The sequence below is a fragment of the Zophobas morio genome, unplaced genomic scaffold, assembly GCF_036711695.1.
Source record: "Zophobas morio isolate AGI-343-1 ecotype UQ-CSIRO unplaced genomic scaffold, CSIRO_AGI_Zmor_V1 ptg000041l, whole genome shotgun sequence".
Lineage (NCBI taxonomy): Eukaryota > Metazoa > Arthropoda > Insecta > Coleoptera > Tenebrionidae > Zophobas > Zophobas morio.
The window spans coordinates 5,463,124-5,485,558 of NW_026972146.1; the positions used below are offsets into that span (position 1 = coordinate 5,463,124).

The 22,435-nt window shown below is 40.3% G+C and overlaps 7 protein-coding genes across 8 annotated transcripts; 4 read left to right on the top strand and 3 right to left on the bottom strand.

The window, feature by feature from the left end:
• Window positions 1-1,341: 1,341 nt before the first annotated feature.
• LOC135140943 (heat shock 70 kDa protein 4) lies at window positions 1,342-10,199 on the top strand. 2 transcript variants are annotated; one of them, XM_064071695.1, is made up of 7 exons: window positions 1,342-1,665; window positions 1,784-1,982; window positions 2,031-2,214; window positions 6,132-7,016; window positions 8,146-8,483; window positions 8,944-9,410; window positions 9,489-10,199. In XM_064071695.1, exons 1-7 carry the CDS (start codon window positions 1,550-1,552, stop codon window positions 9,853-9,855), a joined length of 2,556 nt encoding a protein of 851 aa, XP_063927765.1. In that variant the 5' UTR covers window positions 1,342-1,549; the 3' UTR covers window positions 9,856-10,199. The 2 variants fall into 2 exon arrangements, with proteins under 2 accessions (XP_063927765.1, XP_063927766.1); XM_064071696.1 differs by having other exon boundaries at window positions 1,343-1,665; window positions 8,146-8,432.
• Window positions 10,200-10,837: 638 nt separating this feature from the next.
• LOC135140962 (uncharacterized) lies at window positions 10,838-11,354 on the top strand. Its single transcript, XM_064071722.1, has 2 exons — window positions 10,838-11,096; window positions 11,143-11,354. The coding sequence occupies exons 1-2, from the start codon at window positions 10,877-10,879 to the stop codon at window positions 11,334-11,336; spliced, it is 414 nt and encodes a 137-aa protein (XP_063927792.1). The 5' UTR covers window positions 10,838-10,876; the 3' UTR covers window positions 11,337-11,354.
• Window positions 11,355-12,447: 1,093 nt separating this feature from the next.
• Window positions 12,448-14,238, top strand: LOC135140926 (transmembrane protein 272-like). Its single transcript, XM_064071667.1, has 4 exons — window positions 12,448-12,894; window positions 12,942-13,052; window positions 13,100-13,363; window positions 13,508-14,238. Exons 1-4 carry the CDS (start codon window positions 12,765-12,767, stop codon window positions 13,720-13,722), a joined length of 720 nt encoding a protein of 239 aa, XP_063927737.1. The 5' UTR covers window positions 12,448-12,764; the 3' UTR covers window positions 13,723-14,238.
• Window positions 14,239-15,112: 874 nt separating this feature from the next.
• Window positions 15,113-16,733, bottom strand: LOC135140925 (tetraspanin-9-like). Its single transcript, XM_064071666.1, has 4 exons — window positions 16,672-16,733; window positions 16,007-16,624; window positions 15,270-15,386; window positions 15,113-15,214 (listed from the first exon to the last, which is right to left on the bottom strand). Exons 1-4 carry the CDS (start codon window positions 16,696-16,698, stop codon window positions 15,146-15,148), a joined length of 831 nt encoding a protein of 276 aa, XP_063927736.1. The 5' UTR covers window positions 16,699-16,733; the 3' UTR covers window positions 15,113-15,145.
• Window positions 16,734-17,504: 771 nt separating this feature from the next.
• Window positions 17,505-18,967, bottom strand: LOC135140892 (CD151 antigen-like). Its single transcript, XM_064071632.1, has 5 exons — window positions 18,746-18,967; window positions 18,493-18,578; window positions 18,108-18,299; window positions 17,666-18,058; window positions 17,505-17,616 (listed from the first exon to the last, which is right to left on the bottom strand). Exons 2-5 carry the CDS (start codon window positions 18,568-18,570, stop codon window positions 17,569-17,571), a joined length of 711 nt encoding a protein of 236 aa, XP_063927702.1. The 5' UTR covers window positions 18,571-18,578; window positions 18,746-18,967; the 3' UTR covers window positions 17,505-17,568.
• A 62-nt stretch (window positions 18,968-19,029) lies between these two features.
• On the top strand, window positions 19,030-19,848 carry Trs20 (TRAPP subunit 20). Its single transcript, XM_064071633.1, has 2 exons — window positions 19,030-19,450; window positions 19,496-19,848. The coding sequence occupies exons 1-2, from the start codon at window positions 19,349-19,351 to the stop codon at window positions 19,826-19,828; spliced, it is 435 nt and encodes a 144-aa protein (XP_063927703.1). The 5' UTR covers window positions 19,030-19,348; the 3' UTR covers window positions 19,829-19,848.
• Slh (SLY-1 homologous) lies at window positions 19,818-22,414 on the bottom strand. Its single transcript, XM_064071626.1, has 9 exons — window positions 22,108-22,414; window positions 21,902-22,061; window positions 21,636-21,849; window positions 21,500-21,587; window positions 21,076-21,453; window positions 20,727-21,023; window positions 20,407-20,674; window positions 20,214-20,352; window positions 19,818-20,160 (listed from the first exon to the last, which is right to left on the bottom strand). The coding sequence occupies exons 1-9, from the start codon at window positions 22,133-22,135 to the stop codon at window positions 19,849-19,851; spliced, it is 1,884 nt and encodes a 627-aa protein (XP_063927696.1). The 5' UTR covers window positions 22,136-22,414; the 3' UTR covers window positions 19,818-19,848.
• Window positions 22,415-22,435: the final 21 nt, after the last annotated feature.

A 22,435-nucleotide genomic window follows, 5' to 3' on the forward strand; every position in this document is an offset into this window, starting at 1 on the left:
TCACTAAGCGACAATTACACTAATGAAAAGACATTTTATATAAACTGTAGACATCTATTTTGCCTTTTTTTTCTTAAATACATAGCCATCTGTTCACAACAAGAAACAGAAAATATGGCAAAATGGTACATTTTTGCAAGAAATATGGATTTTGCAAATATGGGGTGGAGCCTAATTGCAAAATTGATATTTCCTTACACAATTATTCCATTTTAACCATATTTTAAGTTTCATGTAAAAAAAGTCTACACATATTAAAACAAAAAGCCAAAGTGTAAGCCCGCCCACCCACCCTATCTCAATTCTGATGATTTGTTTTTATATTCGCCGTAAACCGAGGGGGCGGAGCTTAACTGCAAAATACTTATTTCTTTACAGGAAATTAAAAACAGGTTTTTGAGTATTGTCACAATCATCACAAGTGAGATAGGGCGGGTGGGTGGGGCTACATTTTGCCTTTTTTTTCTTAATGTGTGTAGACTTATTTCAACAAGAAACTTAAAACATTTATTTTAGGTTACTTTTTTTGTAGAGTATCGATCATTTTACTTGCTTCAATATTTTTTTATAAGTCAAAAACCAACAACTTTTTAGATTTTTAGATAAGAAAAACGACAGAAAAAAAAACAAAAAGCACGTAAATAAATGCAAAAATGACTTTCCAGGCGAATAATAGATAAATTGCATAATATGTGAATGTGAATATATGAATCGAGCGTGACCGTGTTTTTCAAATGATAAAAATAAAGCGTACTGTAGCCTTAGATCATATAATAATATTATATGATCTAAGACTGTAGCCGGAATCGAACTGCATTAAAGGCGATAATACAATTATTTCGTCGAGGTCGAAAAATGTCTTTTGGTGTTTTATGCGACTTTTTCTAGAAATTTCCGCTGACGTTCTAATTAAAACGTTTTTTCTTTTTCGATTATTCATTTACTGCTGCTATTGTTTCCTTTTTCAATAAAAAATAACTGATTCAGCCGTCCTTGAAACGGTAGGCGGAGCGCCGCGCACTTTTAACCGTTTTACTAGTCAAGTGAACCCGGCTCTTCCTGTTCACAAACCGTCAGAAACAAAGTATCCCGCCAACTCGATCGCATTTATTCGCGAATCAAACTCCGCATTAAAAATTAACGCTCATCTCCTCGAAATACCCTGGCGCCCTTCCAACGCCGAAAATACCCTCAATCAATCACGAAATCTCCCTTCTTTTCGCGAATTCCCTCGATTTTCTAGAAACCCGCCAGCCCACCCTTTCTCCGTCCTCTCACTCCCACGCACTCTCCCCAACGCGCCAAACAAAGACGGCGCGCTTCTGGAACCTTCCAGAAACAGTAACCTTGCGTTTCTGTCAGTTGGCAACAGTTAGTTAAAATCAGCGAGCACGAGCTGCAAGTGACCGAGCGAAATCACCGGCACGTCGTACCTCCTGGTGATAAGAAAACACGAATTTTAGCGTTTGTGGTGCGTGTGTGAGTTAAGCTAGCGTTTTCGCGACCGTACGTAGACGTCTGACAGCCCATCGACCCAGCGGAACCCACCATGGCGGCAATGTCAGTCATCGGCATAGACCTGGGGAACGAGTCCTGCTATGTCGCCGTCGCCAAAGCCGGCGGCATCGAGACCATCGCCAACGACTATAGTCTGCGGGCCACACCGTGAGTACCGTGCCCATGACATCACCCATAGCCTTGTCCCGACCAATCCGTCGCCTTATATGAGCATTGTGCTCACCTCCTGATTTGGCGTTTGTGGGCGACTAATGCTCTGTTTTAGGTCATGCATCGCCTTCTCAGAGAAGAACCGCATTCTGGGGGTGGCGGCCAAGAACCAGCAGGTGACCAACATGAAGAATACAGTGTACGGGCTGAAGAGGCTGATCGGGAGGAAGTACAGGGACCCGCACGTGCAAAGAGAGCTGCAGATGATGCCCTTCAATGTGATAGAGGCGCCGCAGGGGAAAATCGGGATTAAGGTGGGTTAAGGGGTGAAGGAGGTTCGAGGCTGATCGAGCTGGTTTCAGGTTCATTATTTGAACGAGGAACACGTGTTTTCGCCAGAGCAGTGTTTGGCGATGTTGCTGACGAAGCTTAAGGATGTTTCCTCGACGGCGCTTCAGACTCCTATTAATGATTGTGTGATTTCTGTTCCTTCATATTTTACTAACAGTGAGCGGAAGGCGCTTCTAGATTCTGCTGCTATAGCCGGTAAGTGGGTGTTTGTGGTTGGTATGGTGTTATTCAAGTGTTTGGTTTTTTATTTTCTGAAAGTTTCACCATTTTGACACATTTGTGGTTGGTATGAATCAAAAATTGAAAAAGACAGAAAGGTGTATTCAAAATCGAATTAATTTCCACTTCATCAGTTTTTAATTTTTCTGTTGACGTCATGAGTTAGTTTCACAATGTCAGAATACTTAGTGGTGACTAATATTTGCACACCATTATTTCTTTCATAATCTTGTTAGATTTTAAAATTAAAAGATATTTTTGACCGTTTTAAAACATTAACATCATTTCAAAGCTAAAAGATAAATAAAATTCATTATTGTAACATAAGTAACTATTATATCACAACAAATACTCATCTGTGCATCCGTGTGCACTCCGACGACTTTATTGAGACATTATGAGTGTATAATTTTTGAATGAATCATTTAGTCACTTTTAGACGAATTACGGAAAATTTTGCCAAAATGTGACACAAATATTTGAAGGTTAGTAATCGTTGGCGATGAAAGTGTTATTAATAACGGTTCAAACGCAGCGCCAATTAAATAATTACATCTGATTCACTCTACAAAATGATAATAACAATATGAAATAAAAACTTCGTGGCGACAATGCCGTTTTGATATTTCGATGCACTCTAAAATATGTCATTAAATTTGGTTTTTTATCAGTTTCCTTTTTGTTGCGCACGTAGTAAATATATGGTTACATATTTGTCTGACAAGGACTAGTAATCATATCCAATCAGAACCAGCGCGCTAAAATAACAAATTTCTATTGGTGTTCACCGCTTTGTAAAATTGTTGTATGCATAAACGATAATGTGTGGATAGTTTTAACGTGATAACATTATTGTTTAACCTCATTTTTTGTCATTAACGTGTATAATTAAAAATATCGCACGCTACTTCAAAGGGTTTTGTAGTAAAGTCAATTCAAAGTCACGACGTTTCCTTGTTCTTAACCTTCCTTATGAGAACGTATTGTATTACGTAATACGATATCATTTTCGTGACAGTGTTGTCTTGTGTGTAACTGCGTGAACCGCAATTATAAAAAAATGTTGGTATGATAATTGTTATGAAATTTGTTATCTCGGTTTAAGTACTTTATAATGAGAGAAGGAAGAATCTTGAGAAAATGCGTATTGATTGATGTTGCAATAATAATTATTGTTGTGTTTGCTGTTTCCAGAGGATAATCCGTAATTCTTAATATATTTAGTTAAAGGAAAAAATAAAAAGGAGTACATAGTGAACTTTTTAAAGGAAAATTTTATAAGACAACATACTCATGTACTTGTTGTTTATGAATCCGGCTTGAGATTCTTCCCGAACAACCGTTAATCCGTTTTATATTATGGGTGGGAAAATAGAGTGTGTTTTCGTACCATAATGCGTTCGAATCACAGACGTATGATCTCTAAAAAAATTTAGTGTCATAAAAAAAAATTGATGTAAGCAAACACAAAAAAATATATAGGGTGTTAAAACATTTATAGAATGGCATAGCTTCTTACACTCTTACTGGTAGTCGTTAATGTATAGAGATTATCACAAATAAAAGTTCGTTAAATCAAATTTTCGAAAAAACGGGATTTATTGGACTGTATTGTTCGGACGAGGGAAGTCCTGTCGATATTGTTGAAATCACGTATTCAATTTGATACGACAAAGCATTCGGATTTTTTTGCTAAATCATAAGTCAATTTGATTGATAAGGATATCATCGATTTTAATTCTAGGTAATAAATATTATTTCATATATTGCAGTTTTATCTCAATTTTTTAAAACTATGTAAAGACTTCTTTATTGTCACTTTTTGGTTGTTTGATATATTGTGTTTGAACAAACTTAAAGGCTTTGTAAATTTTATTTACTTGCATACGACAGATCCGATTTAAATTATGTTACTGCTATTTAAAGTATCGGGTGATTAGCTCCTTTCATATTTTCGTGACGTTTATTGAACATTAGATAACGAAAAAATAGGTCTCCCGTTTCTGTCTGCCCGCTGCTTGTGTGGATTTTTGTTGGACAGATAATCTTAAAAAGTACCAGACTGATTGTTGTCAAATTTTATGTATATTATGAATATCATGTAGATGGTAAAACACTAACCAGCCTGATGACGTCACTTTAAAATTGATTTTTGAAAAAAAAAATCGAAATCTTATAAATAAATACATTTTGAATCTGCAAATGCTCGTAATTTTAAATTTTGCAGACATTTTAAAATTATCGTAAACATCGTCAAAAATTTAAACAAAATATATTTGTTTCCCCACTCCCCTAAAAAATTGATGACGTCATCTCAAAATTTTGTCGAATAAATACTATCTAAAATTTAGAAAATATGATGAGTCTGTACTTGTAATTTATCGTTCCATTCATATTTTTTGGATTTGCATATGCAGGGTGATTCAAAAAAATTAATGAATGCTCACTTCATATCGAAATTGATACTTCGTGTTCTTAAAAAAACTGTTGATGACGTCATCACAAAATTTTATAAAGGAAAAACTCATTCGAACATAACATTACATACATATCTTTATAATAACGTTATGGGGATACTCATACTCGAAAAAAAAAAAAGAATTTGATATAGATGGCCTCACAAAAAATGAGTCAGTTAACTGGAATTGCTGAGATTATTTTATAATGATTTATTCTGATAAACTTCCTTAGATATGTGAAAAAAATGTAAACGTCATGAAACACTTGGAGTGGCGCCATCTATAGCAAAACCTCGACATCTTAACAGGATCAAGATGTTTGTGCAGACAGAATACATTGAAAGTGTCTAATGCTAGCTTTAGCTTAGCTTAATAAATCGAACGAAGTTGGGATATAACGGGGACGCTTGTGTTTATGGTAAACATAATTTTAAATTTTTACAACAAATAAATAACATAGTTAAATTTTAGTGTTTACCGATAAAATTTCAATGAACTTTTCGCCAGTATTACTCGTACATTAATTTTGGAGGTGCGCGACATACCTTTATCAACTAAATAAAGCTGTTATACAGAGCGGAACGCTTTGACTGAAATAGCAAACTTAAAACCCTTATTCAATTACAACATCGACGTTGATATAATAAATCACAAACATCTCGAAACTCGTCGGATCTGTCTTATGCCTATTGATGTAACGAAACTTTCGTTGTCAGTGAGAACTTACATAAACATCCGCCCGAAATTTAGCCCCAGGAAAAAAGTGAAACTTTTCACGTGAGAATCTGACCGGAATGTGACCTACTGAATGGAAAATGACAGTGTTCCGTTTCATTTGAAATAAATGAAGCATAAAAGTATTCAGTTTTTTGTTCAACTAACACGCTGTTTTATTTGAACGGTCGCCAGAAATTCCATTCTTGTAGCTTCTAAAGTTGTCTGGTCGAAATGATAACAGGATAAATTTGACGCAGTGGAAGTTTATCGAAAATGCTCCATTTTGTGACAGCAAGGACTCGCGGGACTCATATAAACCATATAAACACAATAAAAACATTGATAACTTCTTTTTTATGAAGGCAATGATTTTTATGTTCGATCTCATGAATAACGACAAGAGTAAACATCATAATTCTATAAATCTAACGCACCCCATAAATAGCGATCTATAAAACTGACAATCGTCGTTTCTCACCATTTTCAGAACGTGAGTTTTCTGGTGAAAGTTCTGTTTTATAATTTTTTTTTCCAAAAATCTGGATGTCTAGGGTAAAAACTCAACACGGATTCATGCATCACAAGTGCAGGAGTATTTTATTTTAGAAAATTAAAAAATATATGTGTACTTGATTAACTTAACGCTCAGAAAGTAAAAAAAAAACAGCAATAATTTCTTCCTTATTTATTAAACTTGATCGTTGTCGTCGTTTCCAGGCTTGAACGTACTTAGACTCTTCAACGAAACCACCGCCACGGCCTTGTCTTACGGCATCTACAAGCAGGACTTGCCCGGTCCGGAAGACAAGCCCCGGAACGTGGTGTTCGTCGACTGCGGCCATTCCTCCCTGCAGGTGTTCGCTTGCGCCTTCAACAAAGACAGACTCCGGATGATAGCCACCGCGTCCGACCCCCACCTCGGCGGCCGAGACTTCGACCTCGCGCTCGCCGACCACTTCTGCAAAGATTTCCAGACCAAATACAAAATGGACGCCAAATCGAACCCTCGCGCTTTCCTGCGCCTCCTCGCCGAGGTCGAAAAAGTCAAAAAACAAATGTCGGCCAACTCGACCACGCTGCCGCTCAACATCGAGTGCTTCATGAACGACAAGGACGTGCACAGCAGCATCAAGCGCGCCGAGATGGAGGAGTTGTGCGCGCCGCTGTTCCAAAGAGCCGAAATCACGCTGAAGCAGTGCCTGGCGTTGTCCGAGCTCAAGCTCGACGAGATACATTCGGTGGAGATCGTGGGCGGGTCGAGCAGGATACCGGCGATCAAGCAGCTGATCGAGAAGGTGTTCAAGAAGGTGCCGAGCACCACGCTGAACCAGGACGAGGCGGTGAGCAGGGGATGCGCTCTGCAGTGCGCGATGCTCTCGCCGGCGGTGAGGGTGAGGGAGTTCAGCGTCAAGGACGTGCAGAACTACGCGGTGTCGGTGTCCTGGGACGCTAGTAACGACGGGGAGGCGGCGGGGGAGATTGAGGCGTTCCCGGTTAATCATAGTGTGCCGTACTCGAAGATGTTGACGTTTTACAGGCAGGAGCCGTTCTCGATCCGGGCGCTGTACACGGGCAACGTGCCGTATCCGGATAAGCATATCGGTGAGTATGGTTTGCGGGGGTCGAAGGACGGGAAAGCAGTGGGCTGTAGATTCATTTTCAGTATATCGATGGTCTCAAGCAAAAAAAAGTTATCAATAAAAAAAATCGGTTGCTAGACGGGTTTTGCATTTTCCGCAAGTGTCGAGTTTTGGAAAATTAAAAAAACAAACGAGGAGGTCCCGATGACATCTTTTGAGCTCTGATTTTTGTTCAAGAGGGTTAAATTCGCATAGAACGCAATTTTCAGACGAATCGGAGTCCGTTTTAGCCAATTAGCTTGACATGATCTAAATCTTAAAAATTTCGCAATGCGAAAAAATGAAGTAAAAAAAAATCCAGTCTGTCTGAAATGCGGTTTTTAGGTTAATTTTGCACAGTTGACTCCATTTCTGGCATCAGATGTTAAATATTTTTACCATTTTAAGCGAAATCTTTCTCTAACTCGTACTCAAAAACGATTCGATTTCTTGAAGTTGTTTAGTCGCATTGGTTGATTTTCAGGTCAGATTCTGCGTACATTTGATCCAACTAAAATTCGGTTTCTAGACTAATTTGGTACCACAGAGTCCGTTTCTAGCACCAATCGGACGGAATCTTTCTAAAGTTATAATCAAAAACCAAATTTCAAATTTGACGACCCGTAACTCTAGAACGGCATAAGATTCCGGTTTTCGCTATTCAATTTTTTTGAAGTTTTTTAGTCGCATTGATTGATTTTTCGGGCCGGATTTTACGTTTTTTTGGAATTAACAAAGAGATTTATTGGACGGTGGCATTTTTCAGAAGTGTCGAGCATTAAAATTTTGATTCAGGAGGGTCAAATTAATAAATAGAGCAATTTTCAGGTAAATCGAAGTCCGTTTAAACGACATAACTTGACATAGTGTAAATCCTAAAAATTTCACAAAACGATCCCTTCGAAAAAGTATTGGTTCAGTCAAGTCATAGTTAAAAACTAGATTTAAAATTCGACGACCCGGGATAAGATTCCGGGTTCCGGATTTCTTAAAGTTTTTTTTGGAAATTGTGAGATGTGGATTTGAAATCATCGATATGTATTTTTTTCCTTGAATTAAACCACCGACGTCCCACACCGTCACTTAAAGATACAAATAAATCTGGTCCCCAGGCACCTGGATCGTGAAGGACATCCGCCCGAACGCCGAGGGCAAGCCGCAGAAAGTGAAGGTCAAAGTCCGGATCAACCTCCACGGCATAATGACGGTGTCGAGCGCGTCCCTATTCGAGGCGAAAGAGTCGTCCGAGGCCGAAAACGGCGAAGAAAACCAGCAACAACAGCAGAACAACCAACAGCAGCAGCAGCAGCAGCAGCCACCGCCGAACCAAAACTCGACCGAACACCAGAACGACGTCGACGCGACGATGGCCGACGGCGTTACCAATGCTGCTCCTGAGGTAGGCTCCAGCACGAGCTGGACGAAGAAAATTTCTGCCTGGTTCAGCGGGGTACGCATTCGATCCCGGCAACGCTGGCCTGGCATATTTTCGTTCACTGTTTTGTGTTGTGGTAAAATCATCATCATGAACCCACACGATCCGAATTGGCACGAGATTTCGTTTGTTGTCCTTTTCTTTGTTGTTCATTGCAGCGTAAAGCTTGTTTTTGTTTTTTCCTGGTTGGTATTCCATCACTGAGGTAGAGGTTGTGTTTGTGCTGTGGTGTGGCGAGAGGTGTGAGAGTGGGTTGGTTTAGTCATGGCGCAGTCGGTAGGATGCGTCATCACTAAACTAAAAGTGTGTAGTTGTTACACCACCAGCTCCTTCACTAAGTTTGCAGCCGCTTTTGGGGAATAAGGTAATGGACGTGGTCTGTGTTCGTTGTATGTTTGTGTCTGCACACTTACTATTTTTTTTTTTTTTTGAAGACAATTAAAAACTCGCTTATTAATTAATGCGGCTATTCCAGGATGCTGATAAAGAAAAGAAAAAGAAGCAAGTCTTGAAGAGTATCGAATTACCTATTGAATCTCTCACCGCCGGTTTCTCGCAAGTCGAAATCAATCAGTATACAGAGCAAGAATTCAAAATGATAGCAGCCGATAGACAGGAGAAGGAGAGGGCCGATGCACGGAACGCATTTGAAGAGTACGTGTACGAACTCCGTGGAAAACTTTCCTCAGACGACGAATTAGCACCTTTCATACTAGAAAACGAGCGTTCCGTTCTACTCAAACACTTAGACGATATGGAAAATTGGTTATATGAAGAAGGCGAGGAGTGCAACCGCCAGGTGTACCAAGACAAATTAGCCGAATTAAAAACAAAAGGTGAACCTATTCAAACTAGGAAAGTGGAATTTGAATTGAGACCACACGTCATCGAGGACTTCGCCAGATCTCTACAACTTACAATGAAAGCGTTAGAATTAATTAAGTACGTCTTGGCATTTTCATATAACCTCCTTGTCTAATAGAGAGAAGTCGGCACTGTATATGTACGTCTTTGTTCTAGGGCGAACGACCCCAAGTATGCACATTTGAACGAAGAAGAGGTGAAGAAAGTCGACCAAGCATTCAAGAATTCGTACCAGTGGATTGAACAGACAAGGCAGAAGTTCGTAAATGCCCCCAAACATCTACCGCCACCCGTTACCGTCGCCCAGGTCAGGCAAGAGAAGAACGAATTCGAAAATACTGTTACTCCGATCTTGAACAAACCGCCCCCGAAGGCGCCGTCGCCGCCTAAAGAACAGCAGAAGAGCCCGTCTGAGGAAAAGACACAGAATGCACAAGAACAGAATCAGCAGCAGCAGAATAATCAACAGAGCGACCAGCAGCAACCACAGCAGGAAAATATGGACTGGTCGTCCACTAATTAGGAGTTTTATTAAATTGCTTGGACACATACACAGGACGAGGCAGTCTCTTCGTTCCTCATATGCTGTATTACTAGGAAAATTTTCTATTTATATTTTACTTAAAATGTATATTCTCAGTTGTTTAAGCGCCGTTTTTTTATTTATGTATTCGGGAAATTGTAACGTATGCCACACTGATCCATAGTTTCCGAATGGAATGGCAACCTGCACCGATTTTTATTGCATTTTTTAAGAATGTTAAATTGTGTAGTTCCGATCGTAGCTTCATTCCATTTAAGTTATTTAACTACTCACTTTTTTGTTGTAATTTTATAACTTGTGTTTAATAAAACATTTAGAAATAAGGTCGTTTTTATTGCCCCCACACGCCTCGCTAGCCAATCACGTTGTCCGAATTAGGCGCGACTTCTAAAATGTCGTTGCGCTGTTACATAAAATTGTTGAAAGCGACAATAAGTTAGGGAAAATTTTCCTTTAAGATCTATGTTTAAGATGTAAAGCAGATTAAATTAGAACTTACGTTTCATGAATGTCCAGAAATGACGTTTTTAATTATAGGTTCAAAATTTGTTTTGATACTTTCTCTGCACTTAATTAAAGGCAAAAAAAAAAGAAATTCCCCGATTAATAGCGTTCCACTTCCATCAAATTACATATATTTTACGTCGTTATGATCTATAAAACGCTATATTAAAAAAATAAGCACTTGCGATGCCACTGTAAACAAATGCGGTCCTTAAATTGGCAGTCACGTGGTTTCCGAGTTTTGACAGGATCCACCCCGGCCAATCGCGGCGCGTCAACTCTGGCGGCAAATTCAAACTTAGTGCGACAAGCATTGTTTAAATTGTATGCAATTAGAAAAAAAAATAGGTAAATTTCCCCCCTGATAGAACAAAAGCCCACTAAATCAATACCATCAATGCACGAGCCGCTTCTCCCCCATCTGACGTCTAAAAATATCACAAAGTGTTAACTGGTCTGGAAATAGCCCGCGCGACTAGTACTAGCCGGTGCCAAAATGAAAGTGGATGCAGAGTTGATGTTTGAATGTCTAATTTACTTGAACGTGTTCTACTACCCTCTTTTCTTCATCTGCGAGACGATTTTGGTGGCGGCGAAGTGGCAGAGCGCCGTCCCCACGCCCGGCATCGAGGAAGATGCCAGCGTTATTTTTACCGTGCTGGCCGTAGAGATCGCAAAAATTTTAGTTTATCGGAAATTTAAAGACAGAAAGCGAGGTAATGGCTGTGGGATTGTTGACGAGTGGTAATTTCTGTGTTGTAGATTTGGTGACGGGAGTTGCGGTTTTTATGACTTTCATCACGATCGCTGGGTGTCTTTACACTTTCTTTCTTCAGCATTTCGTCGCGAGGTTAGAGTATATTTTGTGTGCGATGATGATTATGTTAGCAGTGACGGAGATTGCATTCGGGACCATGCAGATTCTTCCATGTTTTAAGAAAGTGCAATACTATTAAATAAAGGATCGAGTTGTGCCTTTAGATTTTTTATTAAAGGGATAAGTGCGATGGGTTTTTTATTTTTTCTACAATATGCTTAAATTTTTAAAAGAATTATGGTGTTTAATTTAAAGTGTTACTAGAGCTCTCAAAGATAAAAAAAAATTGTAAATTGTAATTAAGTAATTCAAAATTGGTTGAATTTTTCTGTATCTGAAATTGTCTTACAGGTCGACAGTAAGCGAGAAATCAGATTCGGTTCCGTGGTTCTTACATATTTTTTCTGTTTAAATTGTATTATATTTTGTGGAAACGGATATTTCAAGAGTGGGGGACAATTCTAGAATAGGCTTTGATGTGAAACACCGACACTCCTTCCCCTTTCCTTCTACCCCTGTTCTTCCACTCTGCGGTAAATCAAGATCGAAATCTTAGACTCCTCCTCTTGTTCGTAACTCGATAGTCGCACTGAGGACGCTCCTTCCTCTTCCGCTCCCACCCTTAATTTTCGTCGTAAACCGTGACCGAAATTTTACATTTCCTTTCCTCCTTCATTCTGGATTCAAGATTAATCAGAAAACAGAGTTCTGTTGTAATTTTAATAAAAAAAGTTCCTTACAAATCGACCAAGTTGTTGTTGTTTACTTCAAGTTATCTATTTGTAGCACTGATAACGCATAGTTGGGGAGCTGTTTATATGGTCATTTAAATAATTACAAATAAGATATCAAATTTGCATAGTTAAGTTAACAATAATAGCTCATTATCAGATGTTTGTTTCTTATAAAATTCATGGTTACTTACTTGCAAGTCGTAATTCATAATGATTAGAAGTTTTTATATAGAAAACAAAGAATAAAAGTCATTTTTGGAAAATTACATGGATGTCAAAGGTAAAATCATTGTAAACATTTTTAATAGAATTTATTTTTTCACTATTACTTATTTTTTTTATTTTCGAAGTCATAGAACCGATTTATAAAAGCTCAGTTAAATTTTATATTGCATCTCAATTTTTAATGCAGCATTAGAGTATCACGTGACGTAATCAGGCATCGCTAAACGTCTCATTAAATTGTAATTAAGTTAATCTTAATTAAAATGTATCCAAAACTAGCCCTAAATTTCATTCTAATTGTTTTGGAATTGATGGTTCTGTATAATTTTGCGTACCAAAAAGCCCATGTACGTCACAAGGCCCCCCCTTTTCCAACGCCGCTGCCTTCCCCCGTCAAAATCCCTTAGTTCCGTCATTCGTCGCCTGATGTCGCCTGTCCAAAACATCACTTTGACGCTTTGACACACTTTCCGTCTCTGTCGCCGTGAAGATGGCGGCTGATGCAGTTGTTAAAGCAGTGCGGAGCGTAATTTCGAAAAGTAAAAGTTGTTTGTAGTAAAAACCGCTCAAGTGATGTCCATAACGTCCAATCTCGCGAATCCGTCGCAATGACAGGTGGAACAAACCAGGCAATTCACTCACCCCCCCTGTACCAGGACCAGGGCGCCACCATCCTGCCCTGCACCTCCCAGGACACGGCTGCGCCCCCCAGCTACGAGGAAGCCATAAACCCCAACGGTACGGCCGCTTTCTAACCCACTTTTTTTCTTGAAACTCCGTTTCAGCCCCGCCTCCCTCGTACGACTCTCTCTTCGGGCGCGTGCGGGAAGCCCAGAAGACGAGCAAAGGCGTCATCGACTTCCTCAAAAACATCATCATAATAGTGCTGGGAACGCGTGAGTATTGTTTGCTTGGGGGATTCGGCGTAATCGTGGTATTGCAGTTGGCTGCACTGTGATCCTGGGGGTGACCATTGTCATCCCCATATGCATGATCGTGATGGGGCTGCTGTACCTCTACGACTGCCCCCAGGGCGAGTACATTCCGGTGTATCTGCTCGTGGGGGGCATCTTCGGGGTGCTGAAGCAGCTGCTGCACCTCTCGGCGAGGGTTCGACAGACTGAGGAGGAGCGCCAGGAGGAGAGCCTGAGGCAGTCGCCGACACAGACTTTGCTGAACTGCTTTATGCTTGGATGGTTTATTATTGGTGAGTTTTTAACGCTAGACGAGCCGGCGGGTGCGGTAGCCAATCGGGGATTGTGATTGTGACGTCACAACATCCTCAACCGATTCGTGACCACACCGGTCGCCTTTTCCGTGCATGTCTGAGGCCGGATTTTGCTGGTTGCAGGCTCAGTTTGGGTTTACAAAGAGTACGAGCCGAACTACAACCCAACCGAGGGCCAATATTGCAATAAAAACCTCTACTTGTTCGCTTTCTGGCTGATCACTTCCGTTTACATTCTTTTGGGTACCATCACCGTGTGTCTATGTTCGATAAGTATAGCCACTGTGGTCTTCCACACCGACCATAGAGACAGCGAGCTGAGGTCGGGCTCGTTCTGAGGGGCACCGTTTGCCATTTTTTCAATCGTCTGTGATACAATTTTATTTTTTAAGTTTTGGTGGACGTCGATCATTTCATGACATGTAACGCATTTAAATAATTAAGGTGTACTCTACTAAGCTTTCAAGACAAAAATGTGTACAAATTTTGTCGTTCCGACACTAAAGTTATGACAATTGTATTAAATATTGAAAGACTGCTTCCGACGCTTAGTGTTTGTGTATGCTAATTGTTGAAATTTCCATTTAAAGAGAGTTGACCAATTTATTAGATTTTTGTTTTTATTTTTTTTGTTGTTGTTGAAATTAACGCGGCGGGGACGGGTTTTCTATTTATTTTTTTTTTATTATTTAATTTGTAATGGTTGTGTGATATGTTTCATCTTTATATTGTCGTTTCTCATATCAGCTCGAAGAATTTTTACACAGTTTTCTAGTTATACAATATTTATTTAGTTTATTGTAGCAGTGATGACTTCGCATATTTTATAAATATATATATTGTAAATATCGAAACCAGTTTACTTTTGAGCTCTCCCTTTTCACGTTGCAACAGGATTTAGTGCAGGTCGAACTCTGGGTGATGAATAACCAACTGGGTTGCAATGAGATTTACAAGAGGAAAAAAAATACGTTACAAAAAATTGAAGTGGAAAGTTGATGTGACGGTTGCGTGGGGCCTTCGACCAAATACTTTCCCCGACATACGAGCACAATAAATCACGGCTATGTATTGTATGTGTCCCAGATTTGGAAGAAGTAGGTCGAGGAAAATACCACATTTTTTACTTCAGAAGCCACAAATCTGGATAAAAATTGGTCTAAAGTTACTTAGAAGTTCCGGTACCTCTGAAGCACAATCAAACAAACCCAGTTTCATAGAATTTTATTACGATTTTTTTTTACTCCAAAATTTCGTAATGATTTGCGAAAAACGAAATGAAATGTCAGATGTATTTCGTACAAAAGAGTCACCATTAAAACACTCCTCCGGGAATGAATAATTATTTTAATGAATTAATTAACAAAGTAGGGATACGCAAAAACCAACACTGAACATTTGACAAGGATTAGCTTTTCCACTCTTAGAATTAAAAGCTAGGTATTTCTAGACAAGTAGTAGTTAGTTAAGCGCTAAGTTCGTAGTTAAATTAAAATGTATGAAGGCACCATAAACAGCCGATTGTAATTCAACGCGGTGACCTTACGCTTTGAATTATTTTCTTTGTTAAGTTCGCATTACGACACCGATTTGCTTTTTATTGTAGAAAAACCAGTCCAAAAAGCCACGAACACATTTATATGAATCAAATTTTATTCGCTTTCGGGTACATTATAGTGATCACAGAACAAAACAAAATGAGTTCTTAAAAATTAAAGAATTGGCATTTTTTACAAACGTAGTAAAAAAATTTCGAAACGCCTACCCCGCCGCCCCCTCACGCCGCTTCCCGTGGAAATAAATGCAGGCCACGAGCACGAAAGCGCAACTCTAGAATAACAAAAACTCGTCATCGAATTTCTACAATCGATTTCATTACGATTACTTGCATATACAACGCAACGCAGTTGATTCCGCTGAATAGGCACGTCTGGGAGGCCAAATCCGCGGTTATTATTTTCAAACAACCTGTTGAAAAGGTGGAATTATCGCGGCAGGAGGCCTGGAACCATCGCCATTAGCGACAACTTGTTAGTACATCGGTAATTAGTGAATTATCGAACGGTGGATGAGTGGGGTTATGATATTAGCGAATTTGTTGCCAACGGTTACACTTTACGCATTGACACGAGGGAAAAATCGGCGGCAAGGTCGGTGGAGGGAAGCCGGCAGAGGAATCGGATGATTGGGATTCAGGTGGTGGATCTGACAGGTGGAAAAAATGGTTATGGGTTTTGATTATAATTGCAAAACGGCGACTGTTTTTGGAGAACGGAATGTGAGCGCAGCGAGTAACATTAGAGCGTCGAGTGGAATCGTCCAGGGGTTCGTGTTGGCGCCCACGCTGTTCAGTGTGACATGGAGTCCCTCATATTTAAAAATAAAACAATTAACATGTTTTTGTTTGTCGCGTTTGCACGTGTGTAAAAAATTACATATCACGATTTTTTGCACTTAAACTGTAAAATTCCACTCACAATGAATTATTTATGAGCGGAATTTCACTGTATTAAAATTCGCATATTTTATGTTAATAAGGAAGTGCATTCAGCAATCAGAAATAAATAAATGAGCAGGAACATATTTTAGAAACAAATTCGCTAATATCAGACCACCCATTACCTCCTTGTAGTAGCAACAAGACTCAGGAATCCGCTTCTCCACCGCCATCCAATCCGTATAATTATCAACCCCACAGCACCTCAGTCTCTCCTGCATATCATCCCAAACCCTTCCACTCTTTGCACCATACGACGTCATCGATCGCCTCAAACTCCCCCTAAATTCCACCAGAACCGGATTTCCTTCAATCTGGCTGGGTTTCAAATTCAACTTGTGGCTAAACCCGACGTAAACCCCGATCGCCATCACCACCATCGCCAAAATCAATAGCACCAAAACCCACGACAAAAACCTCCTCGATTTCTTATCATTATGAACCGAGAACGCCATCCAGGCGGACGGAAGACACAGAGCGGCCACCGGTAAAGCAAAATAGGCCAGTTCGGTAGAGCAGTCGAGGAAATTGTAGTGGGATTTGAAAAGGAGAGACCATACGGACATTGCGGTCAAGCCGAGGATGATAACCAGGAGCATCACTGCCACAAAGAAGAGGCAGAATTCGGAGAGGTCGACGGTGCGGCCGGTTTGGGCGTTGGGGTAGATGGGGGGCGCGCGATTTTTCGTCCAGGGGCCGAAGAAGGACGTGAAGGAGTCGACGTCGAGGGGTGGAGACTGGCGCTGGAAGAGGAGCGGTAGCAAGGTTAGACTCAGAAGGTGGTACATACGCGTTTTTTTGTGATGAATTTCATCATTCGGGCACCAGTTTTGACAACGTGACGTGAGTGAGGTAGCCAATCAGGAAAGGAGGCGGGGTTAACTAGATTTTTTTTTAATTTGTTACAATCATGTTACAATCGTTAATAAAAGTATGAAGTAAAGGGTGTTTTGACACGTTAGTTTATGTATTGATAATATTGTATGAATCATTGATTAAGGCTAAACTGGATCGTACATAAAACCCGAAGGCCGGACAACCATTTTGTAAACTTTGTTCTATAAATTATGTAATTATAGTAAATAAAATGACTTGTTACTGGACGCCCACTACAAATATACGCAAGCACGATAAAAGGATGTTTTAAATAAGTATTGTTTCAACAAGGAGAAGAAAGTTGGTTTATTTAAGCACCCAATTATGTTTCACTTGAATTTTCTCACGGGGTATAACCTAACTTTCCATTTTAAAATTTTGCAGCGTTGCCACGTTTCACGGTGGGTGTTTTTGGCGCCTTTTTCATGTCTGAGAAAAGTAGAAATTGACAATTACAATAATGTAGGAACTGGAACAACATGTGTTTAATTGCCTCGGTAAATATAGACGATTCAATACACTAATTACTGGGACAATGTGGTTTTCACCGTTAGAAAACTGATGAAATAGTATTGCAAATTAAACGGAAGTGACGAATGAGAAGAAAGGAAGGGACATGGGTGCGATCGACACCTTTAATTTTCGATATTACGTCACCACTTCATTATAAATATTGATTTTTTGCAACCTTGGCCCGCCACTGTCGTGTAAATAGAACCATTCAGGAATTGGGAAACAACGAACCCATTGTGTACAAAAAAAAAACCTTTATTATACAAAGACATAATTAAATTACTTAACAAAAATTTTCTCACTCCAGCATCTTGAACAAGACACACGAAAACACCATCCCTAGAATCTGCAACCAACGATAATTTTTTCACCCCTTTTGATGTTTTAATGCTTACCATTAAACAAGCCACCACCACCCCCGCCGACCCTATAATGACGGCATGGTCCCTCACGTACTCCTTCGTCACGTCCAAGCACCCATTCGTGTACAAAGTAAACGAATTCTGGTGCTCCACCAAAAGGTTGCACCTTTGCCTCCTCCCGAGAACCGGCTTGCAGCAAGAATCGGGAATGTTGTCCCTCCAGTCTTTGTAATCATTAACCCCACAACACATCAAGCGACTCTGGGTTTCATCCCAGGCATCCGTCACCGGTTGGTAGTTCCCATAAGACTTCAAGGAACCAATCATCCCGTTGCGTACCGTCGTGTCAACCTTCTCCCTGAACACGTAACCTAAGATCCCCCCGATTAACATCGTCACGAAGATTAAAAAAAGGGCGATGAAGTACTGAAAATGAAAGAGTGATGTTGGGGGAGACACCAGAGGGTGAAAGTACCGTGACCAGCATGCAGCGCACTTCTTTGATGGCGCCGAAGCAGCCGAAACAAGAGATGAAGATGACTAGGAGGCCGGTGATTACGAGGACGTAGGCGGCGCCGATGTAGAGGTTGGTCCCGAGGAGCTCGTTGGCGAAGGATCGGTCGATGACGGTCCAGAGACCCAGAGCCGCCACGATCATCCCGCCAAGCTGCAAGAATTTTGAACATGAATAGCTTTCGCTTTCTATACGTGGATAAAGCAGGAACTAGGCACGTAATGAAGTAACATTTGGTGTATTAGAAAGTGGTAAAAGTGGCTGACTCCGAGAACGGATAATATATAGGTGTCTGAGGCGACTAGGGTTAGTGGTGTGTAGGACTGGAGCCACATTTATTACGTACTAGGATGATGATGTTCACGATGAAGAGGCTGTACTTCATAAAGTTGCCGCAGCCGTCCATCCGGCGGCCGAAAGCCATTTTGGCCCCTACAAGAATAACAGCTTTAAATGTCCGCGACCCAACTGTACTTAAGTCGGCGCGCACTTTCACTTGTTCTACTTAACTTAAGAACATTTTAGCATATTCTTGAAAGTGACTCACATGGAATTTTACAATAAGCGCTGATTAATAGTGAAATAAGTTTAGTAAGTACCTGTGGTTTTTGTTGTAAGTAAAGATGGAAGAGTCTGAGAAGCACGTTGTGGACGCCACGCACCTGCGGTTTGTTTGTTGTTTTTGTTTCACCTCCCACTTACTATGGTCAGTTTGTATTACTCATGGGCTGAGTTTGTAGAAATTCATTATTTATTCATGGGATATCATTTTGACCTTCATAGAGAAACTACTGGGTGGAAAAAAACGGATCAATAGGTTGTAAGTGCACGAGAGAGGCGAAGAAATGAACAGGCGCCAAAAAAGCGCACAGTGAAAGCAAAAACACGGGATCCAGTTCATGGTCACGACCCGGAACCACAATAAGAAGAACAGGGTTTCAATTTGGCGCCGCAGTGCGACCAACCTAAAACGCTAGCGTGATCAATAAAATCAATTTTAGCCAAATTTCCAAAAATCGTACTAGTTGGAACTATTTCACGACAACTATTTATTGTCGTTGTACATGTGAAGCTAGTAAATGTTTCGTAAAATCTCGAATTTCTTTAGATCTAGGGTCGCAGTGCTGCCACTCCATAACCTCACTACTTGCTATGCCACTTGTCAAGTCAAAAATCCTCCAATGTAAATAAATTCGGGGTTCATGAAGGCTTCAAAAATGATCGGGAGTTATTATTTCGTTATTGTGGGTCACAAAGACCTGCCGCTTTTCGAAATGGAGTTCACCAACAGTAAAGATCCGAAGGTGGGTGCCCCCTTTCGTAAAAATCGTGTACATGTCTCCTTCCAGAAAGAAGACCACCGCCACTTAAACCAGTTCATCGCCCACTCCGCCCTCGATCTGATCGACGAACACAAATGGAAAACCCACAACATGAACCTCAAGTCCGTCGACAAGTTCAATCAGTGGTTTGTGTCAGCCTTCGTCACCGCTAGCCTCATCAGGTTCGTCATGGTCCACGATAATCGCAACGACGACGGTATTAAAAACTTTTTCTCCGAAATTTACGAGGCATACATCAAACTTTCACTTAACCCCTTCTACGAGGAGAACACTGTAATCAGATCGCCAGCTTTTGAGAAGAAAGCGCAGTTATATGGAAAAAAGTACCTTTCTAGTTAATAAATATTTATTATAGAAAATTACACAATTTCTTGGCCTAACAAAGAAAGCTGTTTTAAAAATTGTTTAGCGTTTGCGAGGGTGGAGCTTCCGTAGGTTATCCGTTTCGTGCTCCCCGCAGACGTTTTTTGTTTGGCGTAGTCGACGAGGTTTTGGTACTCGATGTAGTTGCCGCCACCGACTACGAACACGATGGCGTCTTGGAATGGTGATCGGTTTCTGGGGATCTCTGTCACGCGCAGTTGTTTCGGGTCTAGGTAGTGGTACTCGTCCATCTCGGGACTGTTTTTGAACTCCATTAGGTGGTCCACGATGCGGGTGACGGGGAGGTTCTGAAAATTTGTCGAAATAGAGAAATACTAATTGCTGCGCCATTTACACGTACGTGGCGTTTAATCACTAGGTTTTTTACGCCTTCCATTACGAAGTTAGAGCCGTGGGACACCAATTTGGAGAACATGTTGACGGTTTTAGTGCCAGCACCTTCGTATTGGTTAGAACTTGATGCCATTTTTGCGTAGCTCCTAAAATTTTGGTTTTTAGAACACAGTCGTGGAATTGATAAATAATGAAATTACTTCCATCTTTTGATGTAGTGAATCGGGGATAAATCACAACCAGCTTCAGATAGAGCTGCCTCGTATCGCTTCAAATCACTGTCGCCCATGTGGGGGCTACAGATGAAAAATATTATAAACAAGCGCATTTTGTCTTCAGGGGTGCCGGTTTCCGGGTCAGCGATTAAATCGTAGATGGTTTTATCTAAAGCTTGAGTTTTGCTCATGATTTTTTCCTCCAGTTCGAAGAAGTTGTCGAGTTTGCGCGATTTGATCCCGTTGAGGAGCGCTACAATTTTTATAAAAAATAAAATAAAATAAGGGTGTAATAAAAAATCTACCTGTCGCGATGGATGTGTGCATGTCTATTAGTCTTTTCTTTTCTAGAAGTTGTGGCAAAGAATTAACCGCTGATGTAATTTTGGCCGTATTATCCGAGACTAGAGATAGCGCTATGTCGCTGTCTCCATCTATTCCCATCGACGTTTTTAATTTCTTCACTTCTTCTTCAGAGGATCTATATTGTTCTAACTCTTCTTGGATAGCTTCAGCTACAGTGGGGAAGGGGGATCCCTTATGTCCTGACCAAAATTTGTCTCTTGTGTCTAGTTCACAAGTTCGATTTTTGGCGCGAACTCCTATTTGTTTTTAAATTTGTTACCAACATAATAGTCATAATTTATAACAAACCTCCACTAGACGCACTTTCTTCAACCACAACTCTATTAAGGGTCAGATTTAACAAATCATGCGCCAGCGCCTGGTAAGTCCAAGTATGATGTAAGGGTGTCGCCATATCAACATTTCTATCTAAAATTATTAAAAGGGGCCTTTGGAAATTGAAACTACCAGACTGAGTATCCGAATGAAGTAGATTATTGCGGGCATCCGCCAAATTTTCACGTAATTTTTTATCAAGTTTTTTGGCCACCATTTCAGCGGCGTTCCCTTTGGGACTTCTTATTATGGGAACGGTACCCAAGGTTACAAAAACCGAGAACAAACAATCAACGATTTTATCCATTATTTCATCCATTTCTGTGTCTTTGGTGTCACCTTTGTTTATAGCTACAAAAAAAAGTTACAACCACACTAACTTATCACGAAAATGTACCATAATATGACAAAGCATCACTGTTTTGATTCTTAAGAATAAACATATCATCATCTAATGAGATAAAATTGACATATTGATCATACACCTAAAAAATTCATAGTCAAATAAATATTACAGTTTACGGCAGTCTCACTTTATGTATATTTGCTACACAATTCGCCTGCAAAGCCGCAGACGCCAAATCCTCAAGCTTCTGCCTGGAAATAGCCGAGATAAAATTCAAGTGATAAATATCATAAATGCCCTTTTGGAAATCTTGAGCAATTCGACCCAAGTTCTCCTCCGTCGGTGCGCAAAAATAGACCGCAGGTACTTCAGGAATAGGGTCACGATCTGAATGCAACTGCCTATGAAAACAAACTTCATTAAACACCAAAATCCCCATTTAAGCCTCCTTACACAAAAAGTGTTACTCCCAACTCCCTCAATTCTTTGACTGATATCAAAACTGAGATAATATCTTGACCCACACTGTCATAAATCAGTACTTTCCACTTCGGTTCAGAGGCGGCCAATTTCGTCTGGGGCTGATTTAAATTTAACATTTGTTTGAGAGCATCTGAAAGTGGGGTTATGTACATGAACGACTTAGTAAAAGTTCTTACTGATTTGTTTCTGGCGTAGCGACGTCATGATGCCGTGAATGTTACAACGCAAGGGGGTTGAAGTGGTGTCTTGTTTACGGAGGGTGGTTTTTTTGAAAAATACAATCAACAGCTGACGTGTTCATTTGACAACTGGAGCCGCTGCCAACAACACCACCCAAAACGTGTAGTGTAAAACGCAAACAACGGGCAAATCGTTTTAAATGCAATAAACGAAACTGTGCCTCTTATTAATCTTTGCTCGTTCTGCGTAATAAAGTGCCAGTTTTGTGGAAACGGTCCTTATTTTTGTCGTTTGTTAACGTGGTTAAGTTGGCAGCGCTGCTCG

What these genes read in the sequence shown, in the direction of transcription:
- LOC135140943 (XM_064071695.1), top strand. Translation starts at nt 1,550, where the DNA reads ATGGCGGCAATGTCAGTCATCGGCATAGACCTGGGGAACGAGTCCTGC. An exon ending in AGGGGAAAATCGGGATTAAG is followed by an intron (nt 1,983 to 2,030) that starts GTGGGTTAAGGG and finishes AGCTGGTTTCAG; the next exon opens with GTTCATTATTTGAACGAGGA. An exon ending in TTTCTGCCTGGTTCAGCGGG is followed by an intron (nt 8,484 to 8,943) that starts GTACGCATTCGA and finishes CGGCTATTCCAG; the next exon opens with GATGCTGATAAAGAAAAGAA.
- LOC135140962 (XM_064071722.1), top strand. Translation starts at nt 10,877, where the DNA reads ATGAAAGTGGATGCAGAGTTGATGTTTGAATGTCTAATTTACTTGAAC. An exon ending in ATTTAAAGACAGAAAGCGAG is followed by an intron (nt 11,097 to 11,142) that starts GTAATGGCTGTG and finishes TCTGTGTTGTAG; the next exon opens with ATTTGGTGACGGGAGTTGCG.
- LOC135140926 (XM_064071667.1), top strand. Translation starts at nt 12,765, where the DNA reads ATGACAGGTGGAACAAACCAGGCAATTCACTCACCCCCCCTGTACCAG. An exon ending in CATAATAGTGCTGGGAACGC is followed by an intron (nt 13,053 to 13,099) that starts GTGAGTATTGTT and finishes GTGGTATTGCAG; the next exon opens with TTGGCTGCACTGTGATCCTG. An exon ending in GCTTGGATGGTTTATTATTG is followed by an intron (nt 13,364 to 13,507) that starts GTGAGTTTTTAA and finishes TGCTGGTTGCAG; the next exon opens with GCTCAGTTTGGGTTTACAAA.
- LOC135140925 (XM_064071666.1), bottom strand. Translation starts at nt 16,698, where the DNA reads ATGATGAAATTCATCACAAAAAAACGC. An exon ending in AATTCATCACAAAAAAACGC is followed by an intron (nt 16,625 to 16,671) that starts GTATGTACCACC and finishes CTCCTCTTCCAG; the next exon opens with CGCCAGTCTCCACCCCTCGA. An exon ending in CTTGTTGCTACTACAAGGAG is followed by an intron (nt 15,387 to 16,006) that starts GTAATGGGTGGT and finishes CGATGGTTCCAG; the next exon opens with GCCTCCTGCCGCGATAATTC.
- LOC135140892 (XM_064071632.1), bottom strand. Translation starts at nt 18,570, where the DNA reads ATGGCTTTCGGCCGCCGGATGGACGGCTGCGGCAACTTTATGAAGTAC. An exon ending in TGCGCTGCATGCTGGTCACG is followed by an intron (nt 18,059 to 18,107) that starts GTACTTTCACCC and finishes TTTCATTTTCAG; the next exon opens with TACTTCATCGCCCTTTTTTT. An exon ending in TGGTGGTGGCTTGTTTAATG is followed by an intron (nt 17,617 to 17,665) that starts GTAAGCATTAAA and finishes CGTTGGTTGCAG; the next exon opens with ATTCTAGGGATGGTGTTTTC.
- Trs20 (XM_064071633.1), top strand. Translation starts at nt 19,349, where the DNA reads ATGAAGGCTTCAAAAATGATCGGGAGTTATTATTTCGTTATTGTGGGT. An exon ending in CCAACAGTAAAGATCCGAAG is followed by an intron (nt 19,451 to 19,495) that starts GTGGGTGCCCCC and finishes GTCTCCTTCCAG; the next exon opens with AAAGAAGACCACCGCCACTT.
- Slh (XM_064071626.1), bottom strand. Translation starts at nt 22,135, where the DNA reads ATGACGTCGCTACGCCAGAAACAAATCA. An exon ending in TGATGCTTTGTCATATTATG is followed by an intron (nt 21,454 to 21,499) that starts GTACATTTTCGT and finishes TTTTTTTTGTAG; the next exon opens with CTATAAACAAAGGTGACACC. An exon ending in AGAAAGTGCGTCTAGTGGAG is followed by an intron (nt 21,024 to 21,075) that starts GTTTGTTATAAA and finishes AAAAACAAATAG; the next exon opens with GAGTTCGCGCCAAAAATCGA.